At 40.2% G+C, this 21,785-nt stretch overlaps 1 protein-coding gene and 1 long non-coding RNA gene across 3 annotated transcripts in view; one reads left to right on the top strand and one right to left on the bottom strand.

Moving 5' to 3' along the window:
- Positions 1–3,121, top strand: part of LOC134803863 (zinc finger protein 99-like) — a 28,236-nt gene extending 25,115 nt beyond the window's left edge. Inside the window, exons 1-2 of one of the 2 annotated variants that reach the window (XM_063776690.1) lie at positions 1,731–2,001; positions 2,137–3,121. In XM_063776690.1, the coding sequence (XP_063632760.1) occupies positions 1,803–2,001; positions 2,137–3,116 (1,179 nt within the window). In that variant the 5' untranslated portion in view covers positions 1,731–1,802 and the 3' untranslated portion in view covers positions 3,117–3,121. Of the gene's footprint in view, positions 1–1,730; positions 2,002–2,136 lie in introns of those variants that run through there. The other variant, XM_063776689.1, reaches the window with a different exon arrangement.
- A 1,374-nt stretch (positions 3,122–4,495) lies between these two features.
- Positions 4,496–20,421, bottom strand: LOC134803879 (uncharacterized). The gene is made up of 6 exons (XR_010146047.1): positions 20,350–20,421; positions 14,804–14,845; positions 12,608–12,682; positions 8,198–8,287; positions 6,074–6,198; positions 4,496–4,626 (listed from the first exon to the last, which is right to left on the bottom strand). It is a non-coding gene; the product is annotated as an uncharacterized LOC134803879 (long non-coding RNA).
- Between the last annotated feature and the right edge of the window lie 1,364 nt (positions 20,422–21,785).

Here is a 21,785-nt window from a genome sequence, read left to right as displayed (position 1 = left end):
GCACTAGCCGCCGCACCCATCATATAGACTGCCGCTTAAAATATCTGGCCGCCCTAGGCCCGGGCCTACTCGGCCTTAGGGCAAATCCGCCACTGCCACAGGGTCGCGTGGGACCGCTACGCCCGTTTGCTATAGTTTTTAACTAGGACGCTTGTCACTGGAGCATAGACACCGAAGTTTGCATCGTTTGACGAGCATCTTTCTCTGTCTCTGTAATTATTCCTTTATAGGAGTAAATGAGAAAGATGCCCGCAATTTGCGAACCTCGGTGTTCACGGTGGTAGGCCATCTGTGCGAAAAGAGAAGAGTCGTGAAATGTAAAGAAACGAGTGATGTGCATTTCCCAGTAAATTTTCCAAAGACGGTAAATTCCCAGTAACGTTTCTGGTATCGTCCCAAAAGTCAGTAAATTACCATAAAGTTCTATTTTTCTTTTATTATCAATGTGTTTTTTTATTATTATAACAATGTATAAATGTGTCTGTAGTGTTTAAGGACTTTGGATTTCAATTTTGGCAATTATTTATTTGTATTGGCTCTCATTTCACCAATTTAAACATGCCGAAATAAATACATACCTATTCATATAAACTTACTTTTAAGTACGTAATAAGAATTGTGTAACACTGATTCTCATCGTGCCGACATCATGGTCACCCTAATGAGTTTGACAATGTTGACTTGTATTTTTATCGCAAAATGTAATAATTGTGGCTTCCTTGTGAAACAATATTCCACAATTAGAAATTCTTTCACTCCTACAACCTTTAACGCAACATTTATTCACCATTTTTAAGAAATTTTTCATTCACGTGTTTTGATAACATTGCATCACACGTTAGGGATACCAATTAATATTCAAAGTTACTACAATGTCTACCATATCAAAATTAATGTTTTTTTTGTTGTGCACATGCTTGGTTAAATCAGTTAATAATATTGACATCATAATTATTTACAAATTTCTTAAAAGATATCAGAACCTTACTCTAAATAAAGCACTTAAATAATATAAGAAGGTATTTAACTTTAGTAGTATATTGATATAAATACTACCACAATGGTATATTTTTAACATTGGCAACATGTGCGAGTGAGACACCGCGACCCACCTTTGCTATCTCAAGTGGACCGTTTTCTCTAGTCTGGTAAGAACGTCTTTCTGGCTCGGTGATAAGGTTAAATTTAGTATGGCAAAAAAAGTGACAGTTCACTCCATCTTATAACTTCATGGTGCTGTAGAAGCCAGCTTTTAAAATAATTATTCATCATAGAGGTACAATAACTAGAGATGATACGGGGGAGGGGCCAAACGACCGAACGAGATGCACTTATGGAAATTTCAGTAAGAGTAGCAGAGAAAGCGGTATTATTGCTTGTCCTTGTCATAGTCTCACTTTTTGTTTGTTCCCCACCTTTTTATTAGTATGGTTTATGGTGGGCAACAAATAACCCGACCGAATTATGTAGATTGTTTTTGGTTTGTTGTTAGGAATGTTAAAACGTGTTTTTAATATTGTCGCTTTGCGTATGTTTTGTCCCTCACGGAGGCACGCGTATAGCTCATCTATGTAATACTAGGTCTATGTTATTCATACATTGGCCAGCCTGATTCTGACCTGAAGCACCCGTTGCACCTTTTGATATTCGATCTATGACTATCTGTGGCACGATTGTACGTCAAAAAGTGGTCAAAAAGCGTCATATTTCTTTGGCCAGCTGATGGTCCATAAAAAAATATACATGTAATTGTAAATAAATAGTCTTTTTATCGGACAATGTAATCAATATTAACTTAAATCATGACAGAATTAAAAATTGAACACGTTACTGTTAAATCGGAATTCGATTTATATCCAGAAGTTAAAGTTCAATACGCAGAATGCCAAAATCACGAAAAAATTGTTGACACTGAAAAAGAAAGGCGTGATATTTTTATTGCAGAAGAAAAAGTAGTTTCCGAAGCAAAGAAGGATGATGGAAGCAAAGAATGTAATAAAGGTAAGTTGTTAACCTATTTGAGTGTCCAATTTCTGGGCAAAATTCTCTCCCCTGGATCTCCACAACTCCCGACTTAATGCTTCCTATGCCCAGTTGTTACGATATTAATGATTTAAAATTAAATTTTGCTCACAGATACACCAGGAGCCTCCACTCAATATCCATGCCATATTTGCGGAGCAATCTTTGACAATATTTCTAAAGTGGGTGACCACCTCAACACACATGCCTGGACCGAACCAAACATATCAGAGCAGCTATACAGCTGTAGCGTCTGTCCTGAGACTTATCCTACGCCAGAACTGCTAGAAGAACACAAAAAGAAGCATAACATTAATGGCTTCACATGCTATATCTGCGATGCAAGACTTAAATCATTTACCACATTAAAAACACATATAGATAAACATGCTGACAATCAAATACAATGTGAATATTGTGAGAAACTATTCACATCACAGTGGAGTTATTATCAACATATGAAACTCCATAATAATCAATGCATTCCGTGCCCGCTTTGCGGGAAACAATTTGTTGCTCGCAGCAAGCTAAATAATCATCTAATTTCGCATAGTGATGCGAAGCCATACAAATGCAAGTTTTGCGACAAACAGTATCCGAGGGAGCAAGCGTTAAAAGGTCATATGAAAGTACACACTGGCCAGAAAAACTATAAATGTGACATTTGCAAAAAAGCTTATTATAATAACTGGGAATTGAGACGTCACAGGGAAAATCATGAAAAGGGCAAGGAAAAGTCTTTTAAATGCTCGGAATGTGATTCTAGATTTTGTACAAACAGTCAACTGAAAAGTCACTATGTAGCTATTCACAGTATGGAAACCCCATTCTCATGTGATGCTTGTGATCTGAAGTTTAAAAGTAAGAAGGCATGGAAATACCATACGTTGAAACAGCACTCAACAAAAGAACCTTATAAGTGCGATATATGTAGTAAAGGTTTTGTGTTTAAGTATGAGCTGGATCGGCATGTGAGATTGCACTTGGGTGAAAGACCATATCCTTGCGAGCATTGTGAAAAAAGGTTCAAGTCTAAAAAGAATCTGAATGTTCATATTGGTTATTTTCATAAAGATGTCTCTTGTAGTAAATAATAAATTATTAAGCCTTTGAACGCTTTACATTACGTAGTGAGTAGATAGTGTCAGTAGAGTAGATAGTGTTACCATCGGGCGGGCCGTATTCCTGTTTGCCACCATCATTGTATTATTTAAAAAACTTTATTATATTGGCAAAAAACAAGTATTTCTCTTGCGATGTTTATGATGATAATGATGACAATTGTCACAAGATTTAAAAGAACTTTCGGTAATTCTTGACAACAAATGAGTTCTGTGTCGGAATTTCGTGACAATTGTCGTGTTTCTTGTGACAATTGTCATTAGCTTCGCAAAATAAGTACTTATTAACTGGCGATATAGTGGAGTTTTTTTTTAATTTACATGTTGATGGCAAACAAACATACCGCCCGTCTGATGGTAAGCGGTTACCGTCGCCTATGGAGGCCTGTGACGTCAGTAACAGTGATGTCGACAATTGTCGCACCTGTCACGGTGGTGAAATAGGGGCCAGAACGGTTGTAAGTGCGTCGCCGGCCTTTAAGACGGGAGTACGTTCGTTTCTTGATGGTTTGAAGATCGTAGCGGGGTGGAAAAGTTCATTCCGCAGTTTAGGGGCTGTTCATAAATTACGTCATCGATTTTTGCCGATTTTCGGCTCCCCCCCCTAATATCATCCAAAAATCATGCTTCGAATGACCCCGTTTCCTCCTACGTCATGCTACCATCATCCGATGTCCAGGCCCCCCCTCCGCCCCTAATTTGAAATGACGTAATTTATGATATGATGACATAATTTATATAGCCCCTTAGCTGTGCGAGGCCGAAGGTAAGAACACAAAAAGAAAGAAAGGAGCAAAGAATAAAAACAAGAAAAAAAAACGGGTTGCACTCCGGGAGTGCCGGCAGAAGTGAAAACTCAACGACATTGTAACTCAAAATATTAATAACAGCGCCATCTAGTGCAAAATGTCTGCAGCACTATGTATAATTGAGGTTAACGCCATCTAGCGTTATTTCGTCGCATTACTTGAAACCCCTATGCACATCACTGTGAGTACTACAGTTATATTAATACCAGTTTGAGGGAAACTCACTAGATGGCATTTAAATCAAAAAAAGAAAAACAATGACATTGTCCGTCACACGTGACGTCACTGACGTCACGCAAGCGCCCTGCGCCGCCTAAACGAAACAGCAGGCTTGAGCATACATTTTCGCCGCGCGGTAGAAAGAGAGGGTTACGCCTTACGCTGTCTCGAGTTTAACATTTTTCCCCACCTCAAAAAGTGCACAGCGCCATTAAAGAAGTTTTCACTTCAAAAAGAAGAACAACAAACGCAGAAGAAGAGCAGAGAAGGAGGAAAGAAGCAGAGGTGTGGAAGAAGGGCAGAATTGAAATAAATGAAATGTAATAAATTTAGTATTTTTTATTAGGGTTATAGACGCCAACGATTTCAGCATAAGGCGTCGTGTTTGGGCTCCCCGTGATGACGCCACTTTCGGGTAAGTCCAACACAGCGTATGTCAGTTCTGCCGCCGTCGCCTGGAACAATTGTTAATACATAAGTTACATTTGATACTCTCACAAGGCACGGAAACCGGTTAAATTTTAACTAACTAAATACTACTAAATTTAAACTATTTTTCTATAATCTATCATGTACTTGGCGCATAACCTTTTAATTCCGGTTTCGCTCGAAAAACCGTTGTTTTTAAACTGGTTTTTATATGAACATTTCTATAAACTTCTTGTCAGATTAACCAGTACAGAATAATAAAAACCGGTTTCTTCCTATGTCGGTGTCTATATTTACGCGGCACACCACCCTGGCCCCTATTTCACCAACGTGACAGATCCGACAATTGTCGACATCACTGTTACTGACGTCACAGGCCTCCATAGGCTACAGTAACCGCTTACCATCAGACGGGCGGTGTGGTTGTTTGCCACCAACACGTTAATTAAAAAAAAACTCCACTATATCGCCAGTATATAAGTACTTATTTTGCGAAGTAAATGACAATTGTCACAAGAAATACGACAATTGTCACGAAATTCCGACACAGAACTCATTTGCTGTCAAGAATTACCGAAAGTTCTTTGAAATCTTGTGACAATTGTCATCACTATCATCATAAACATCGCAAGAGAAATACCTGTTTTTTGCCGATATAATAAAGTTTTTAAAATAATACAATGATGGCGACAAACAGGAATACGGCCCGCCCGATGGTAAGCGATAACCGTAGCCCATGGATGCCTGTGACGTCAGCAACAATGAGACTTGTCGAATTGTCGCACCAGACAGATCCGACAATTGTCGACATCACTGATTACTGACGTCACAGGCCTCCACAGGCCTCCACAGGCTACGGTAATCGCTTACCATCAGACGGGCGGTGTGGTTGTTTGCCACCAACATGTTAATTAAAAAAAAACTCCACTATATCGCCAGTAGGTATATAAGTACTTATTTTGGGAAGCTAATGACAATTGTCACAAGAAATACGACAATTGTCACGAAATTCCGACACAGAACTCATTTGCTGTCAAGAATTACCGAAAGTTCTTTGAAATCCTGTGACAATTGTCATCACTATCATCATAAAATTCATAAACATCGCAAGATAAATACCTGTTTTTTGCCGATATAATAAAGTTTTTTAAATAATACAATGATGGTGACAAACAGGAATACGGCCCGCCCGATGGTAAGCGATAACCGTAGCCCATGGATGCCTGTCACGTCAGGAACAATGAGACTTGTCGAATTGTCGCACCTGTCACGTTGGTGAAATAGGGGCCAGGCCGGCCGGGCGTCTCGTCGCTCGTCGAATAAACCGGTTTATTTAGGTTACAATAAAGTTCTTAAAACGACCGCGTTAATATGAAAGTTCAAAGGAAAACCGGTGAATACCGTTATTTTATAAACCGGTTCCGAGCCTTGCACCCTATTTTCCTTACGTTTCATTCCTGCAAATATACTCACATAATTGTTTTCTTCTGCCTCCACCTGCGCCCCCTTGCGTCGTCTCCAGACAATGACGGCTAATATCGACAGTAACGCCGCTACGCCCAGCACCACACCCCATATCAGACCATGACCTGGGAAGGCTGAAAAAGACTTTGTCAGTAGAAAAAAGCGCAAAATTCAAATTTTCTATGGGAATGAACCCTTCGTGCCTACATTTTTAGGCTTCTGGGGGGCGATTTTTGAATTTTGATCGCTCGATTTCGGCACTCGAAAATCGGTGAAAAAAACGAAATGCAAATTTTTGAAATACGAGCGAAAGAAATTCGGAATCGAGTGGTATTGATCACTCGTTTTCAATTTTATTAGTAGAATTTAAATGCCTAATAGTGGAGATATGTGACGTTCCACGGGAAAAGGTACCTTATGGCGGCTTGCGCTTACGTCGGGATCCCTTTGTTTCCCATAAACTTATTGTTTTGAATTTCGATAGTCAGAAATTGATATCCATATAATTTATGGACATAAACATCAATAGTCATAATTTTTGTTAAGTATAACGTTTCATAGTTCTAATTTTAAACATCTATAATATTAAACGCTATAATCACAAAAGTTATAAAATGGATGAGTATAACATTCAAAGGTATATCAATAATTATTCAGAAATATTTTAAGGCATATATTTTATCTGACTAATGGTCGTTAATCATATCGTTTTAATGACATCTCTTTGTTTCCCATAAACTTACTATTTCGAATTTCGATAGTCAGAAAATGATTTCCTCTAATATTCTAATATTTAGGAGCTATAATATTAAATATTATGACTTTCAATAATTATGTCAAACAAAGGGCCATTTTTAATAACATCCTTCATATAAAGAAAAATGAAATCTGTTTCTTCAGGTAGGTTCGTTAGTTACCTTGTGTCCCTCAGAGCGAAAATAGGAGCCCCGCGAAGCGGAGCTCCGTCGACTCATTGGCGGGACGAAATGGCTTAATAAGCTACATGAAAAATAAGAAATGGCGGGAAATCAGTAAACCAAACAATAAAAAATCTGTTTCCTCAGATAGGTTCGTTAGTTACCTTGTGTCCCTCAGAGCGGAAATAGGAGCCCCGCGAAGCGGGGCTCCGTCGACTCGTTGGCGGGACGAAATTGCTTAATAAACTACATGAAAAATAAGAAATGGAGGGGAAATTAGTAAGCCAAATAAAAAAGAATCCCCAGGTAGGTAGACAAGCATGCAATTTGTTTTGTTTAATTTTATAACTATTGACAATATTATTATGACTAATAAAAATTATGATCGAAAACGTTATGGTCTAAAAAAATCGGAACTTAAAATTTAGGGAATGCAATAGAGCCCCTACTTATCATTATAACCTGCGATAAAAGACCTTACAACGATTATTGTAAGCAAGTTTATTGCCTTCAACATTATGTAATGGTATACCTTCTGGACTTTGAATATTATGAGTAACAAATTTTATGACTAACAATAATAATGACCTGCAAAAATCGGAACTGCAATTTATATTGTTAAAATTTATGACTATTGACAATATGACTAATAAAAATTATGATGGAAAGCGTTATGGACTGAATAAATCGGAACAATAAAATTATGGGAACCAATAGAGACCCGCTTACGTCGCATAGCACCGTATTAGTATTGGAGCGGCGTAAATAAAAGCGTTAGCGCCTACCGCCATAAGGTACCTTTACCCGTGGGATGTCACATATTATTGAACGAAATACACGTAATCGAGCGGTCGAAATTCAAAAATCGGCCCCCTGTACGTACCCCAAGGGGTTAAGACGGGACCCTATTACTAAGACTCCGCTGTCCACCTGTCCGTCCATCCGTCTGTCTGTCAGGCTATAACTCATGAACCGTAATAGCTAGGCAATTGAAATATTCACATATGATGTATTTCTGTTGGCGCTATAACAACAAATACTAAAAACAAAATTAATAAATATTTAAGTGGGGCTCCCATACAGCAAACGTGATTTTATGCCGTTTTTTGCGTAATGGTATGGAATCCTTCGTGCGCTAGTCCAACTCGCGCTTGGCCGGTTTTTTAATTCCTTATCTGTAACTTGAACAGACGAGACAAATTTTGTTCAATCATACCTTTATCTCCTTGTGGAGTGTCTTGTTCTGCTGGCTTCTGCGTTGTGTTAGGATAATCTAGTCCCGGTGTTGAAGTGCCATAGTTTTTGCCTGCATATAGAAATTATCTTAATTAGAGTCTGGCTAATGAAAGTTGAACCTCAAAAACGCGGCGATTTCGCATCAGGGTAACAGGGGGCTCTTTTATTACAAGCATTGCATAATTTTTATCCTTTTTAGGGTTCCGTACCTCAAAATGAAAAAACGGAACCCTTATAGGATCACTCGTGCGTCTGTCTGTCCGTCTGTCACAGCCCATTTTCTCCGAAAGTACTGGACCAATTAAGTTGAAATTTGGTACACATAATTATGTAAATGCGTGACCCAAAGACGAACATCTTACGTAAACAAATGAATTTTAAACATGCAATGGAGGCTACTTTTGGGGGGTAAATGAGAAAATTAAAAGATAATGTTTTTTAAAGTATATCGTGTTACATATCAAATGAAAGAGCTCATTTTGAGAATCTCAAATATATTTTTTTTGTAATTTTAAAATAAATAGTTTAGAAGTTATTTAATAAAGTAGCCAAAAAATGACCATCCTCCCCTTTATCTCCGAAACTATTGGGTCCAAAATTTTGAAAAAATATACAAAATAGTTCTTTACCTATAGATGACAGGAAAACCTATTAGAAATGTGGGTCAAGCGTGAGTCGGACTAATTACTTAGTTTTTATCCGACCCCTACGGGTTTTTTAAAGGCAATTCACTCGCGTTTCACACATAAAATATTCATTGTAAAAAATTGGGTAATGTACGGAACCCTTGGAGCGCGAGTCCGACTCGCACTTGGCCGGTTTTTTATAATTTCATTTCATTATTCTAGAAATCAGTACTAGTTTTTTCACGCTACGCCACTGCTTCATCTTCTTATGGTGCTACACTCGTATTCTTTGACGTTCTAGAAAGACAAAGACAATGGACTTGAAAGGACGGCAATTAACTGAAACTGAGCTGAGCCATAGAATAAATAATAGTACTAGGTACAGAAGATTCACTCTCTAACAAAACGCGTCTGTTACGATTAGAACAGATATGACCGCTAGGTGGCGACAGCGCCACGCGCGGCTTATGGCTAGCCACCAAAATTGGTGAGAGACGGATGTACTTGTTATTAGCTACCTGTAGCAAAGCGACGAAATCGCGGAGTGAGCCACGCATGCCTGAGCTAACCTTTTTTTAACACCCACACTTTTAAGTGATTAACACCCACATTTTTAGTGATTAACGTGTACATGCCAACGGATAATTCGGTAAACCTTCCAGAATTTACGGATTGCCTCAGCGCGGTGAGTGCTATTATTAGTGATAATAACTTAGAATCTGTGTATTTAATGGGAGACTTTAACGCGCACCCTCACGAACCTTTTTATAACGAATTATTAAGTTACTGCTGTGAACAGGACTGGTGCTGTGTTGACATAAATATGTTAGGTGTTTTGTCAGATACTTACACTTATATTAGTGACGCTCACCAATGTAGGCGCTGGTTAGATCACTTTGTTGTAACGCAATCTGCTTTGCCATCGATTCGAAATGTATATGTTGACTATAGTGTCACGTGGTCTGATCATTTCCCCATAATACTCACGTTTGATTTAAATATATTGACGCCCAGATTAAATAATACTAGCAGTGGTTTTGATCAGTCCATTATGTGGGGGGAAAGAACGGACAAACAGGTCAGTGATTACACCCAAGAATGTCATAATAAATTATAAAACATTAATTTTCCTGTGGAATTCACAACATGTGCCAGTGATTACTGCAATATATTAAGCCATAAAGAAATTATTAGCGCAATGTACTCTAATATAGTGTGTGTCCTTAAAGGAGCCGCCTCCGCAAGTTGGACAGGTAGAAATCTTAAAAATAGGAATAGGCTGGTAGGATGGAACAGACATGTGGGTGAAGCTCACAGGGTGGCCAGAGTGAGATTTCACGAGTGGAATTTGCAGGGAAAGCCTAAATCTGGATACTTCTTTGAGCAGATGTGCGAGAGCCGAAAAATATTCAAGTCAAGGTTGAAATGGTGCCAGGATCACCAGCATCAAATCAAAATGGACTTAATAGCCTCTCATCACTCAAAGAAAGATTTTCGAACATTTTGGAAGGCTACAAATAGTTTGAACTTTCGGTCTGGCCTGCCTGTGTGTGTTAACAGTGAAAGCAACAAAAGGTGCATTTCAAATATTTTTAAAAATCACTTTTTTGTGAAGTCTGCTTTAATCTCGAGGGAAGCAGAGATAAGCAATGCTGAGACAAACATACCATGCCCGGTGATCACTGTCCGGGAGGTGGAGAAAGCTATAAAGTCAATGACTCGTGGCAAATCACCGGGTCATGATTGTCTCAGCATTGAGCATCTCCAGCACGCAGGTCCCCATTTAGCGCGAGTGTTAGCAATGCTGTTTAATCTGTGTGTAACGCATTCTTATCTGCCTGACGACTTAATGCGAACGATAGTTGTACCTATAGTAAAGAATAAAACGGGAGATCTGTCCGATGTAAATAACTATAGGCCGATATCACTCGCAACTGTAATAGCTAAAGTATTTGATAGTGTGCTTAACACACGATTAAACGAGTATGTGGCATTAAATCACAGCCAGTTTGGTTTCAGACAAGGATTATCCACAGAAAATGCAATATTGGCTCTTAAGCACACTATCAAGTATTACGTAAATAGAAATTCCCCTGTATACGCCTGCTTCCTCGACCTATCTAAGGCATTTGACTTGGTTTCCTACAAGATTTTATGGAAGAAACTCGAAGACATTAAACTTCCATCTGGACTAGTCAGCATCTTCAGGTACTGGTATGGAAACCAAGTCAACTGCGTTAGATGGGCAGACGTGCTTTCAGACCCGTATAGGTTGGAGTGTGGGGTGAGACAGGGGGGGTTGAGCTCGCCAACTCTATTTAACCTATATATGAATGAGCTCCTGGATGCGCTTGGCGGAATGCATATCGGATGTCATATCGACGATGTCTGCGTTAATAATATTAGTTATGCAGACGATATGGTTCTGCTAAGCGCATCGGTTGGTGGCATACGTAGGCTGCTGGAGGTTTGTGAGACATACGCTGAAACTCACGGCTTGAAATACAATGTATTGAAAAGTAAATATATGGTCTTTGAGGTCGGCCGTAGCAGAACAGCCGAAGTAACACCCATCAAACTTAATGGGGCAGTCCTCGAAAGGGTGGACACATTTAAATATCTAGGCCACATCGTTACGGCAGACCTCAAAGACGATAAAGACATAGAGCGAGAACGGAGGGCTCTGTCGGTCCGCGCGAATATGATTGCTCACAAGTTTGCGCGCTGTACCAGGGAGGTGAAAGTGACTCTATTTAGAGCTTACTGCACCTCACTGTATTCGTGCAGTTTGTGGCTCTCGTATACGAAGCGGGCCTACGAAGCCCTCCGCGTCCAGTATAATAATGCGTTCCGGGTGATGATGGGGCTGCCGCGCTTCTGTAGCGCATCAGGGATGTTCGCCGAAGCCAGGGTGGATTGCTTCTATGCCACAATCCGCAAGAGGGCCGCATCTCTGGTGCGCCGGACTCGCGCCAGCCCCAACATCATCATGAAGATGATAGGGGACAGGCTGGACTCCCCTTATTTGCTGCGTTGCAGTCGGCTACATGTGCCGTACTCAGCGGATAAGAAAAATATGTAATATGTAGTTCATAGTTTGTAAATATAGATGTATATAATATTAATTCGTAGTTTTTAAGTACTGTACTAATACATTATTTTAGAATATTTTTTTACTAACCAAGATATGAGTGTAACTTACTTGAAATAAATGATTTATTATTATTATTATCTCCGTTACAAACTCTCGGGTTTTTAAGCCCGGTTATTTATAAGGCGTGCGTGGGGATATAGATCCAACACGTAGAGGCCGTTTGGAGAGCTTTGATGTCATGTAGAACGCCTGCTGGAACCCATTCACGGGTACATAAATAGATACCCGTAAACCGGTTTCAGCAGGCATTGGGAGCTATTATAGAAAAATGGGAAGAGTCCTGGTCTATGGTTTAAATTTGGGTGGAAAATAAGTCTGGGCTATTGCTAAGAGTTCCGGACACCTGCCATAACATTGTGTTATACAGTGTTATCGAGGCAGGCGGTGACTCGCCACTCGGTAGATGGGCACCTGATGCGCCATCGTAAAGACGGCCAGGCGCAACACCGAGGTGAGCGGCTTATTATTATTATTATTATTAAGTGCCATGCTATTGGTCATCACTTTTATGATGCCTGGCCGTCTGTAAGACGTTTAAATGTTTTTTGCCCTGATGGTTCATCGCGAATGTGTCCGAATGTACATCCCATTGTATGTCGTAGACGTTTACCATTTGAGTCTTGGTGTGTGATTGGTGGGTTTAACGGGATCACATTCACCGGCAGATTCGGGGTCGGCAGCTGGACTGGCGACCCTAATAGCATTTTCTTGTAGGGATTTTGTTGGGCCTTTGTTTACGTATTAGTTGGGCAACCGTTATATTTGGCCGTACGATTTGCTGGAGGGCCCTCGACAAAGGCCCTCCCGAAGATTCCCAACAGAGGGCCATAAGAGTAATTTTTTCGTTAGGCCTATTTAAATAAATCATACAATTATTCAACGGTGGTGGTTTTGGTTAGGCCGTGGTTGGGCCTATACACATTTCTTTGATGGTTGGTTAATTGTTACATTTGGCCGTACGATTTGCTGGAGGGCCCTCGACAAAGGCCCTCCCGAAGATTCCCAACAGAGGGCCATTAGAGTAATTTTTTCGTTGGGCCTATTTAAATAAATCATACAATTATTCAACGGTGGTGGTTTTGGTTGGGCCGTGGTTGGGCCTATACACATTTGTTTGATGGTTGGTTACTTGTTACATTTGGCCGTATGGCTTGCTGTAGGGCCAACTGCAAAAAAATAAAAAAAGGGCAATTTTTTCGTTGTGCTTCTGTTTGCAAATTCAACAATTACCCAACGGCAAGTCAGGTAGGTCGGTAGGTAGTCGTGCACCAGGTTGAAGGCCCAACACAGCTTGTCCCACAAAGGGCCAAACATTGTAACTTTAACGTTGGGCCTTGTGTAGGATTCTTACAATACTACCGTAGGTAAATAGTTGTGTAATTTATAGTGTGCCTACAGTCTAATTATGTAATGGGCTTTTGTTTACGAGTCCTACAGTTACCCTACGTTAAGTAAGTGGTTGTGTAATACGACGTTGGGCCTTTGCTGATAAATATTACAATTACACTACGGTAGGCATTGGTTGTATCCACATGAAGGACATCAAGGCTAGGCAGCAGTTGTTGTTAATCTTCTCTGTATCGTTCCAATTTTAGTATATGTACTGCCGAAGCAAGTACACTTACTATACACTCTAATTTGTATATATACTAACCGCACTTCGAAACTTCGTAAGCGAGATTTATGTTTTTTGAGATTTAAATTGAGAAAATGTTGGTAAAATACAATTTTTTAAATTTATGTATAAATTTTATAGTTATCGCTATTAGATTTATAAGTTACTTTAAAAAAATATTATGGTTATATCCGGAATAATCGAGAAAATAACTATAACTTCGATGTTTGGAGACAGTAACGCCATCTAGTGACGCCACAAGCAAACTCAACTGGTATTGTTGGGCATCAGTACCACAGCCCATGTTGGTAAATGCGATATTTGTGCTCACTGGGCCAACGAATGTTATCGTTGTTTAGCCACCGGTACCAAAATACACAAAGGCCCATTGTTAGGCGTCAGTGCCACAGCCAATGTTGGTAAATACGATATTTGCCATCATTGGGCCATCGGATGATATCTTTGACTAGCCAACGTTACCAAAATACACAAAGGCCCATTGTTGGGCATCCGTGCCACAGCCAATGTTGGTAAATGCGGTATTCGTCACCATTGGGCCAACGAATGTTATCGTTGTTTAGCGAACGGTAGCAAAATACACAAAGGCCCATTGTTAGGCCTCAATGCTACAGCCAATGTTGGTAAATGCGATATTTGTCGTCATTGGGCCATCAGATGATATCCTTGACTAGCCAACACTACCAAAATACACAAAGGCCCATTGTTGGGCATCCGTGCCACAGCCAATGTTGGTAAATGCGGTATTCGTCACCATTTGGCCAACGAATGTTATCGTTGTTTAGCGAACGGTAGCAAAATACACAAAGGCCCATTGTTGGGCATCACTGCCACTGCCAATGTTGGTAAATGCGATATATGTCATCATTGGGCCAACGAATATTATCGTTGTTTAGCCAACGGTACCAAAATACAAAAAGGCCCATTGTTGGGCATCACTGCCACTGCCAATGTTGGTAAATGCGATATATGTCATCATTGGGCCAACGAATATTATCGTTGTTTAGCCAACGGTACCAAAATACACAAAGGCCCATTGTTGGGCATCTGTGCCACAGCGAATGTTGGTAAATGCGATGGTGGGCCAATACAAAATTAATGTTGGCTACGGAACGAACCTCATCCCAACGTTTTCCCTACCGTTGGCACCGTGGGCCCCAACGAAAATGCTACTAGGGGAGGAGTTGCGTCCTGGTAAACCTGATGGCACACCACCTTCAATCAGAATAAATTATGTAAGTATTTATAATGTTTAAAGCATTAGACTTTTTGTTTGTCGCGACATCTATTGTCGAGTAGCAGTACTTATAAATCCGCTACTCGACGCTAGATGTCGACGAAAATAATAAGCGTTTTGGTAAGAAAACGTACCGAATGAGCACTCTATGGTGACTTATTTCTCTATAATATTAGAGCTAAAACTTCCCATATCGGTTTGCAATATAACACTTTAAGGTCGTTTCTCAAAAAGTTGGCACCGCCAGGTTAACGTTAACGTTTTTCAAAAATTTTGCATTTTCGCTTTTTTTTTTATTGGGATCGTTAAAAGGCAACTTTAACTATTAGAAAATGTGGAAGGGAAGCAATTCCTTCAATTAGTTTAGGAGATATAGGCGTTTGAAATTCAGGTTAATGATATCAAGGACAGGTGAACGATATTTTGTCTCCAGGTTATCGATAGTAGAAGCAGGTTATCGAGAAATAAGTACAAATTCCAATGAAAATATTGACAGGTTATCGAGAGGCGTCATTAACCTGTGTCCGTTGCCGTTAACCTGGTTTCTTGTCATCGTTCACCTGTAATGAGTGTCATCCACCTGTCCACCACATCATTTTCAATGCCTTCTAAAAATAATCGAAAAATGTGTCATCTTCTGTAAGAAGGGACCTTATTGTCCACCATGATGATTAAAATTTTGGATCCCACCTCTCCTTCGATTCGATTCCCAATTTAACAACAAGTTTCTGTGAATAAGTAAATTCAATTTTACTGTCTATTCACCCTCGCAGTACCTAGTGGAACTCAGGTTTGGTGCAACATAGGTACATGCAGTTTTGGTCATCCAACTCGTCTTGGTGAGCACTTGGGAGAGCAGAACTCAAGATAGAGCTGATGCTGGACCATCGCAGTACCTAGTGGAACTCAGGTTTGATGCAACATAGACACACGCTGTTTTGGTCATTCGACACGTCTTCATGAGGACTTGGGAGGGCAGTACCCAAGATAGAGCTGATGCTGAACCCTCGCAGTACCTAGTGGAACTCAGGTTTGGTGCAACATAGACACACGCTGTTTTGGTCATTCGACACGTCTTGATGAGGACTTGGGAGGGCAGTACCCAAGATACAGCTGATGCTGAACCCTCGCAGCACCTAGTGGAACTCAGGTTTGGTGCAACATAGACACACGCTGTTTTGGTCATTCGACACGTTTTGATGAGGACTTGGGAGGGCAGTACCCAAGATCGAGCTGATGCTGAACCCTCGCAGCACCTAGTGGAACTCAGGTTTGGTGCAACATAGACACACGCTGTTTCGGTCATCCAACACGTCTTGATGAGCACTTGGAAGAGCAGTACCCAAGATAGAGCTGATGCTGAACCCTCGCAGTACCTAGTGGAACTCAGGTTTGGTGCAACATAGACACACGCTGTTTTGGTCATTCGACACGTCTTGATGAGGACTTGGGAGGGCAGTACCCAAGATACAGCTGATGCTGAACCCTCGCAGCACCTAGTGGAACTCAGGTTTGGTGCAACATAGACACACGCTGTTTTGGTCATTTGACACGTTTTGATGAGGACTTGGGAGGGCAGTACCCAAGATCGAGCTGATGCTGAACCCTCGCAGCACCTAGTGGAACTCAGGTTTGGTGCAACATAGACACACGCTGTTTCGGTCATCCAACACGTCTTGATGAGCACTTGGAAGAGCAGTACCCAAGATAGAGCTGATGCTGAACCCTCGCAGTACCTAGTGGAACTCAGGTTTGGTGCAACATAGACACACGCTGTTTTGGTCATTCGACACGTCTTGATGAGGACTTGGGAGGGCAGTACCCAAGATACAGCTGATGCTGAACCCTCGCAGCACCTAGTGGAACTCAGGTTTGGTGCAACATAGACACACGCTGTTTTGGTCATTCGACACGTTTTGATGAGGACTTGGGAGGGCAGTACCCAAGATAGAGCTGATGCTGAACCCTCGCAGCACCTAGTGGAACTCAGGTTTGGTGCAACATAGACACACACTGTTTTGGTCATCCAACACGTCTTGATGAGCACTTGAGAGAGCAGTACCCCAGATAGAGCTGATGCTAAACCCTCGCAGTACCTAGTGGAACTCAGTTTTGGTGCAACATAGACACACGCTGTTCTGGTCATTCGACACGTCTTGATGAGGACTTGGGAGGGCAGTACCCAAGATACAGCTGATGCTGAACCCTCGCAGCACCTAGTGGAACTCAGGTTTGGTGCAACATAGACACATGCTGTTTTGGTCATCCAACACGTCTTGATGAGCACTTGGAAGAGCAGTACCCAAGATAGAGCTGATGCTGAACCCTCGCAGCACCTAGTGGAACTCAGGTTTGGTGCAACATAGACACACACTGTTTTGGTCATCCAACACGTCTTGATGAGCACTTGAGAGAGCAGTACCCCAGATAGAGCTGATGCTGAACCCTCGCAGTACCTAGTGGAACTCAGTTTTGGTGCAACATAGACACACGCTGTCCTGGTCATTCGACACGTCTTGATGAGGATTTTGCTAAACTTTGAGACGACATTACTAGGCTTATATAACTTATAACATTATTTTTTAATAGAAAAAAACCGATTTCTCAACCGAACCGGGTCAAGGTCTGAGGGGCTACCGCCAAAACCGAAATTCGCAAATTGCGGGGATCTTTCTCTTTTACTCCAATGAAGGCGTAATTAGAGTGACAGAGAAAAATACCCGCAATTTGCAAACTTCGATTTTCGCGGTTATAGCCCTGGGTCCGGGTCCGAGTCCGAGTCCGGGTCCGGGTCCAACACCAGGTCCAGGACCAGGTCTAGGTCTAGGTCCTGATCCAAGTCCAGGTCCGGGTTCAGGTTCAGATAAGAGCCGGGATCCAGGTCCAGGTCCGACTCCGGGTTTGAGTCCAGCTTCGGGTCCGAGTCACAGTCCGGGTCCGAGTCCGGGTCCGAGTCCGGGTCCGAGTCCGGGTCCGAGTCCGGGTCCGAGTCCGGGTCCGAGTCCGGACCCGAGTCTGAGACCGGGTCCCAGCCCCATTCCCAATCCAAGTCCAAATCTAAATCGCCAAACGTGTACTATGCGTCGTTGAAGAGATCTGTTCTGATTATCATCAGCAGTTCCACTTCATCAAATGCGACAGTTTTTAATGAAAATGCTTGATTTTCTGATGAAAATCCAAAAGTCACAATACGCATGCCTTTAAGATTTGAGGAGTTCCCTCGATTCCTCATGGATCCCATCATCGTAACTCGAGATTGACAAAAATGTGGCTCAAAAACTTAATTTGCTTAACAAACATAACGAAGAGGACAAATCGCCAAACGTGAACTATGCGTCGTTGAAGAGTTCCGTTCTGATCTTCATCAGCAGTTCCACTTCATCAAATGCGACAGTTTTTAATGAAAATGCTTGATTTTCTGATGAAAATCCAAAAGTCACAATACGCATGCCTTTAAGATTTGAGGAGTTCCCTCGATTCCTCATGGATCCCATCATCGTAACTCGAGATTGACAAAAATGTGGCTCAAAAACTTAATTTGCTTAACAAACATAACGAAGAGGACAAATCGCCAAACGTGAACTATGCGTCGTTGAAGAGTTCCGTTCTGATCTTCATCAGCAGTTCCACTTCATCAAATGTCACTTTTGTGAATGTATATGCTTGATTTGTAAATAAGAACACAAAAATCACTATATGTATGCCTTTAAGAGTTGAGGAGTTCCCTCGATTCTTCATGGATCCCATCATCAGAACTGGGTTTTGACAAAAACGGGACCAATCTGTATCGGGACCAATGAGCATGTATTCACCTTTTTACAAATCATTTTAATATATGTCTATAACTAAAAACCCTCATAAGGTACCTTTTCCCGTGGGACGTCACAAATCTAGTTTGAGTATATGTAACGTGGATTTTAAATAGTTATCGATCACCTGTCATATGGCAAGTGAATGACGCTTCATTCACCTGCCATTGCATCATTCACCTGCCTTTTTTGGACAGGTTAACGAGACTTAAGACAAAAGTACACAAATTTCAATAATATGCAGCTTTAACAGACAGGATAGTTTTTATTCCTAAATTAACACACAAAAGCGATATAACCGCTATATAATTATATAATTACGAGTATTAGTTGTGGTATCAGTGACATTAACCTGCCGCAAAATCTCAGCCACCTGGCAGTTTTAGCCAGGTGGACGATATGCAGGTGATGGAGAAAATGGCAGTTATATCGCGAATACACAAAATGTATTAGCTTGATGAACTCCATACTTAGGCATATAAAACTAAACTATTGTTTACGTTACATATCGTGATAGTAATGCGATAGGTTACATAATTAGCAAGATATCGACTCCAGGATAAAGAGTACTTACCCATTACAAACTCCAATTTCCGATACTTTGTGGTTTGTGTTTTATTTGCGAAGCAAAATAACCACGTCTTCGTCCTACCAGGTGATAGCTGATGAGTGACGGCTTCGGCTCGTGCAGAGTGAGACGTGAAAGGTGCGATGGGGGTTATACAATCATCGTGAACGTGACGCGCCAGGTGACTGTCAAGAATTGCCTTGGACAAACTTTGAAGCCGAATAACTTAAAATATAAGTATAATATTATTATGCGATAGCAATACTTTAAAAGTTAAGGATATATGTTAATAAAATACGGTAATAACGTTAAATTAAGTTAATCATTTGTGTGGTTTTCATAGCTCGGAACATCAGTACCTCGCGTTGGGACACGGCAGGTTAACGGATAAACGTAGTTACAATATTTTTTTTCTTAATCAATATTTATTAAATCTTTTTCAAAGTATTAGGCCTCTGTGTAAAAAGTCTCTCTAAATATGTGTTAAAATTTTATATATAAAAATTATACATAATGAAAAAAAAGTTCTAACATAAACCTATTTACAGGTGGCGGTGCCAACTTTTTGAGAAACGACCTTAAACTCTCGCGTTTTGTACACATATTTAATTACACAAACGGGTCTACCGCGATATAATTTCATTGTTTTTACCTTAAATTCCGACGTTTCGGTTGAGTTGTTTCCGTGACCACAGCTGGTGCAACTCAGCTGAAACGTCGGAATTTAAGGTAAGTAGACCCGTTTGTGTAATTAAATATGTCTAAACCTTCCCGTTGACTTAGAACTATGAAAATTGGCAAATAATATCGTCTTAAACTTAAACTACAAGTATAGGTACAGGGAAAAATCTGAAAACTAGAGTTAGACCAAGAAAAGTCCATTATTTTGATAGCATACGCAGTGCAAGTGTTATTTATGCGTCATTTCATAAAAGTTTGACGTTTGAAATAACACTTGCACTGCGTGTGCTATCAAAAACGTTGAAGACTTATCTTGGTCTGACTATAACGATTTGTAAAAAAATTAAAATACTTAAGTTAAATTTGTACAGAACCGTCGGTAGGCGAGTCCGACTCGCACTTGTCCGGTTTTTTTAATAATCACCTCGATGGGTTTGGCAGTGTTTATTCCGATCTAGAGTAATTATACACTGATGTCCCGCCGTGCAGTCGCTACCTGCCCTATCTGGAAATTAAAATCATATTAGACTTAGATAAATTACCTATACAGATGTTAGGCAGTACATAATTGTTTTCCATCGTATTTTCACGGAAACATACGTACGTGTCTTGCTATTTCAGTCAGACTCGGTATAGAAAAAGTACTAACGATGACTGAAGTAGGTATCATGACAAATACGAACGTTTCCGAGAAAATACGATGGAGAACAATTATGCATCTACATAGATCGAGTGTCCAAGCATCCCTAGTGAAGCCAATTTAACTTCCAAAACAATTGTACTTACGTATTTCTGTGTTGGAGTATTTTAGCTTGATAATATCCCATAAATCGTCTTCGTTAAGGTCATCGCAACTGATTTTCACCTCGTTGTATACACAATATCCGATATAACAATTGTTCCAACCACTTCCGACAACTTGTTCAATATTGATAACTTTATTGGGATCTTCAGATTGATTTATTTCATATTTCTTAATTATCTGTCCATCTGAAACGAACATACAGGCGAATGAACTACAAAATTATACACACTATTAAAAACAAAGGGAAATTTTGGCACTTAAATAAATAACCGACTGAGCGAGCTTTTTTGAAAAGCGAGCGCTTTCGTTTCAGCAAAGAGAATAGAGTGTAGAGACGGATTGTCAAAGTAAATTATGTAGCCACTGTAAATTTACTGCCTTCTTACGACAGAACACAAGATTGAAATCCAAAGTCCTTAAACATTACAGACACAATGTAAAAATGTGTCTTTAATGTTTAAGGACTTTGGATTTCAATCTTGTCAATTATTTATTCTGTATTGTCTCTCATTTCACCAATTTAAATATGCCCAAATAAATACATACCTATTTATATAAACTAAAATATATGGATAAATGATTTTATTCTTTTTATATCATTTTGACCCATGTTCATTCACTGATATATATGTGTTAAAATTGTTAAATATGAAACGGTGTCGTCACGCCATCTAGCCGACCATAGGCCAAAGGTGTGTGCGCCATCTATCCGAGAATGACTTTTTCTTGATTTCCGAGGCACGTTTTTTCCTTAGACTTTATTCATCTTATACGAAGTTACATATGTCTTTGATATCATTATTCTTTCATTTCTTTCACTGACATGTGTTAACTTGTTAAATATTAATATTAATTAACGCCATCTACTCGAGAGTAGGCTGAAGATTATGGCGCCATCGCTCAAAAAGATTGCACCATACCTTTGGCCTATAGTCGAGTAGATGGCGTTAATATTTATATTTTAATAACAGTTTTATGTTCTGTCGTAAGAAGGCAGTTAATTTACATAATCTTCAGCCTACTCTCGAGTAGATGGCGTTAATTAATATTAATAT

This window comes from Cydia splendana, chromosome 27 (assembly GCF_910591565.1).
Source record: "Cydia splendana chromosome 27, ilCydSple1.2, whole genome shotgun sequence".
Taxonomy (NCBI): Eukaryota; Metazoa; Arthropoda; class Insecta; order Lepidoptera; family Tortricidae; genus Cydia; species Cydia splendana.
Note: the sequence above shows the minus strand (reverse complement) of the source record. Positions and strands in the feature narration are given on the sequence as shown.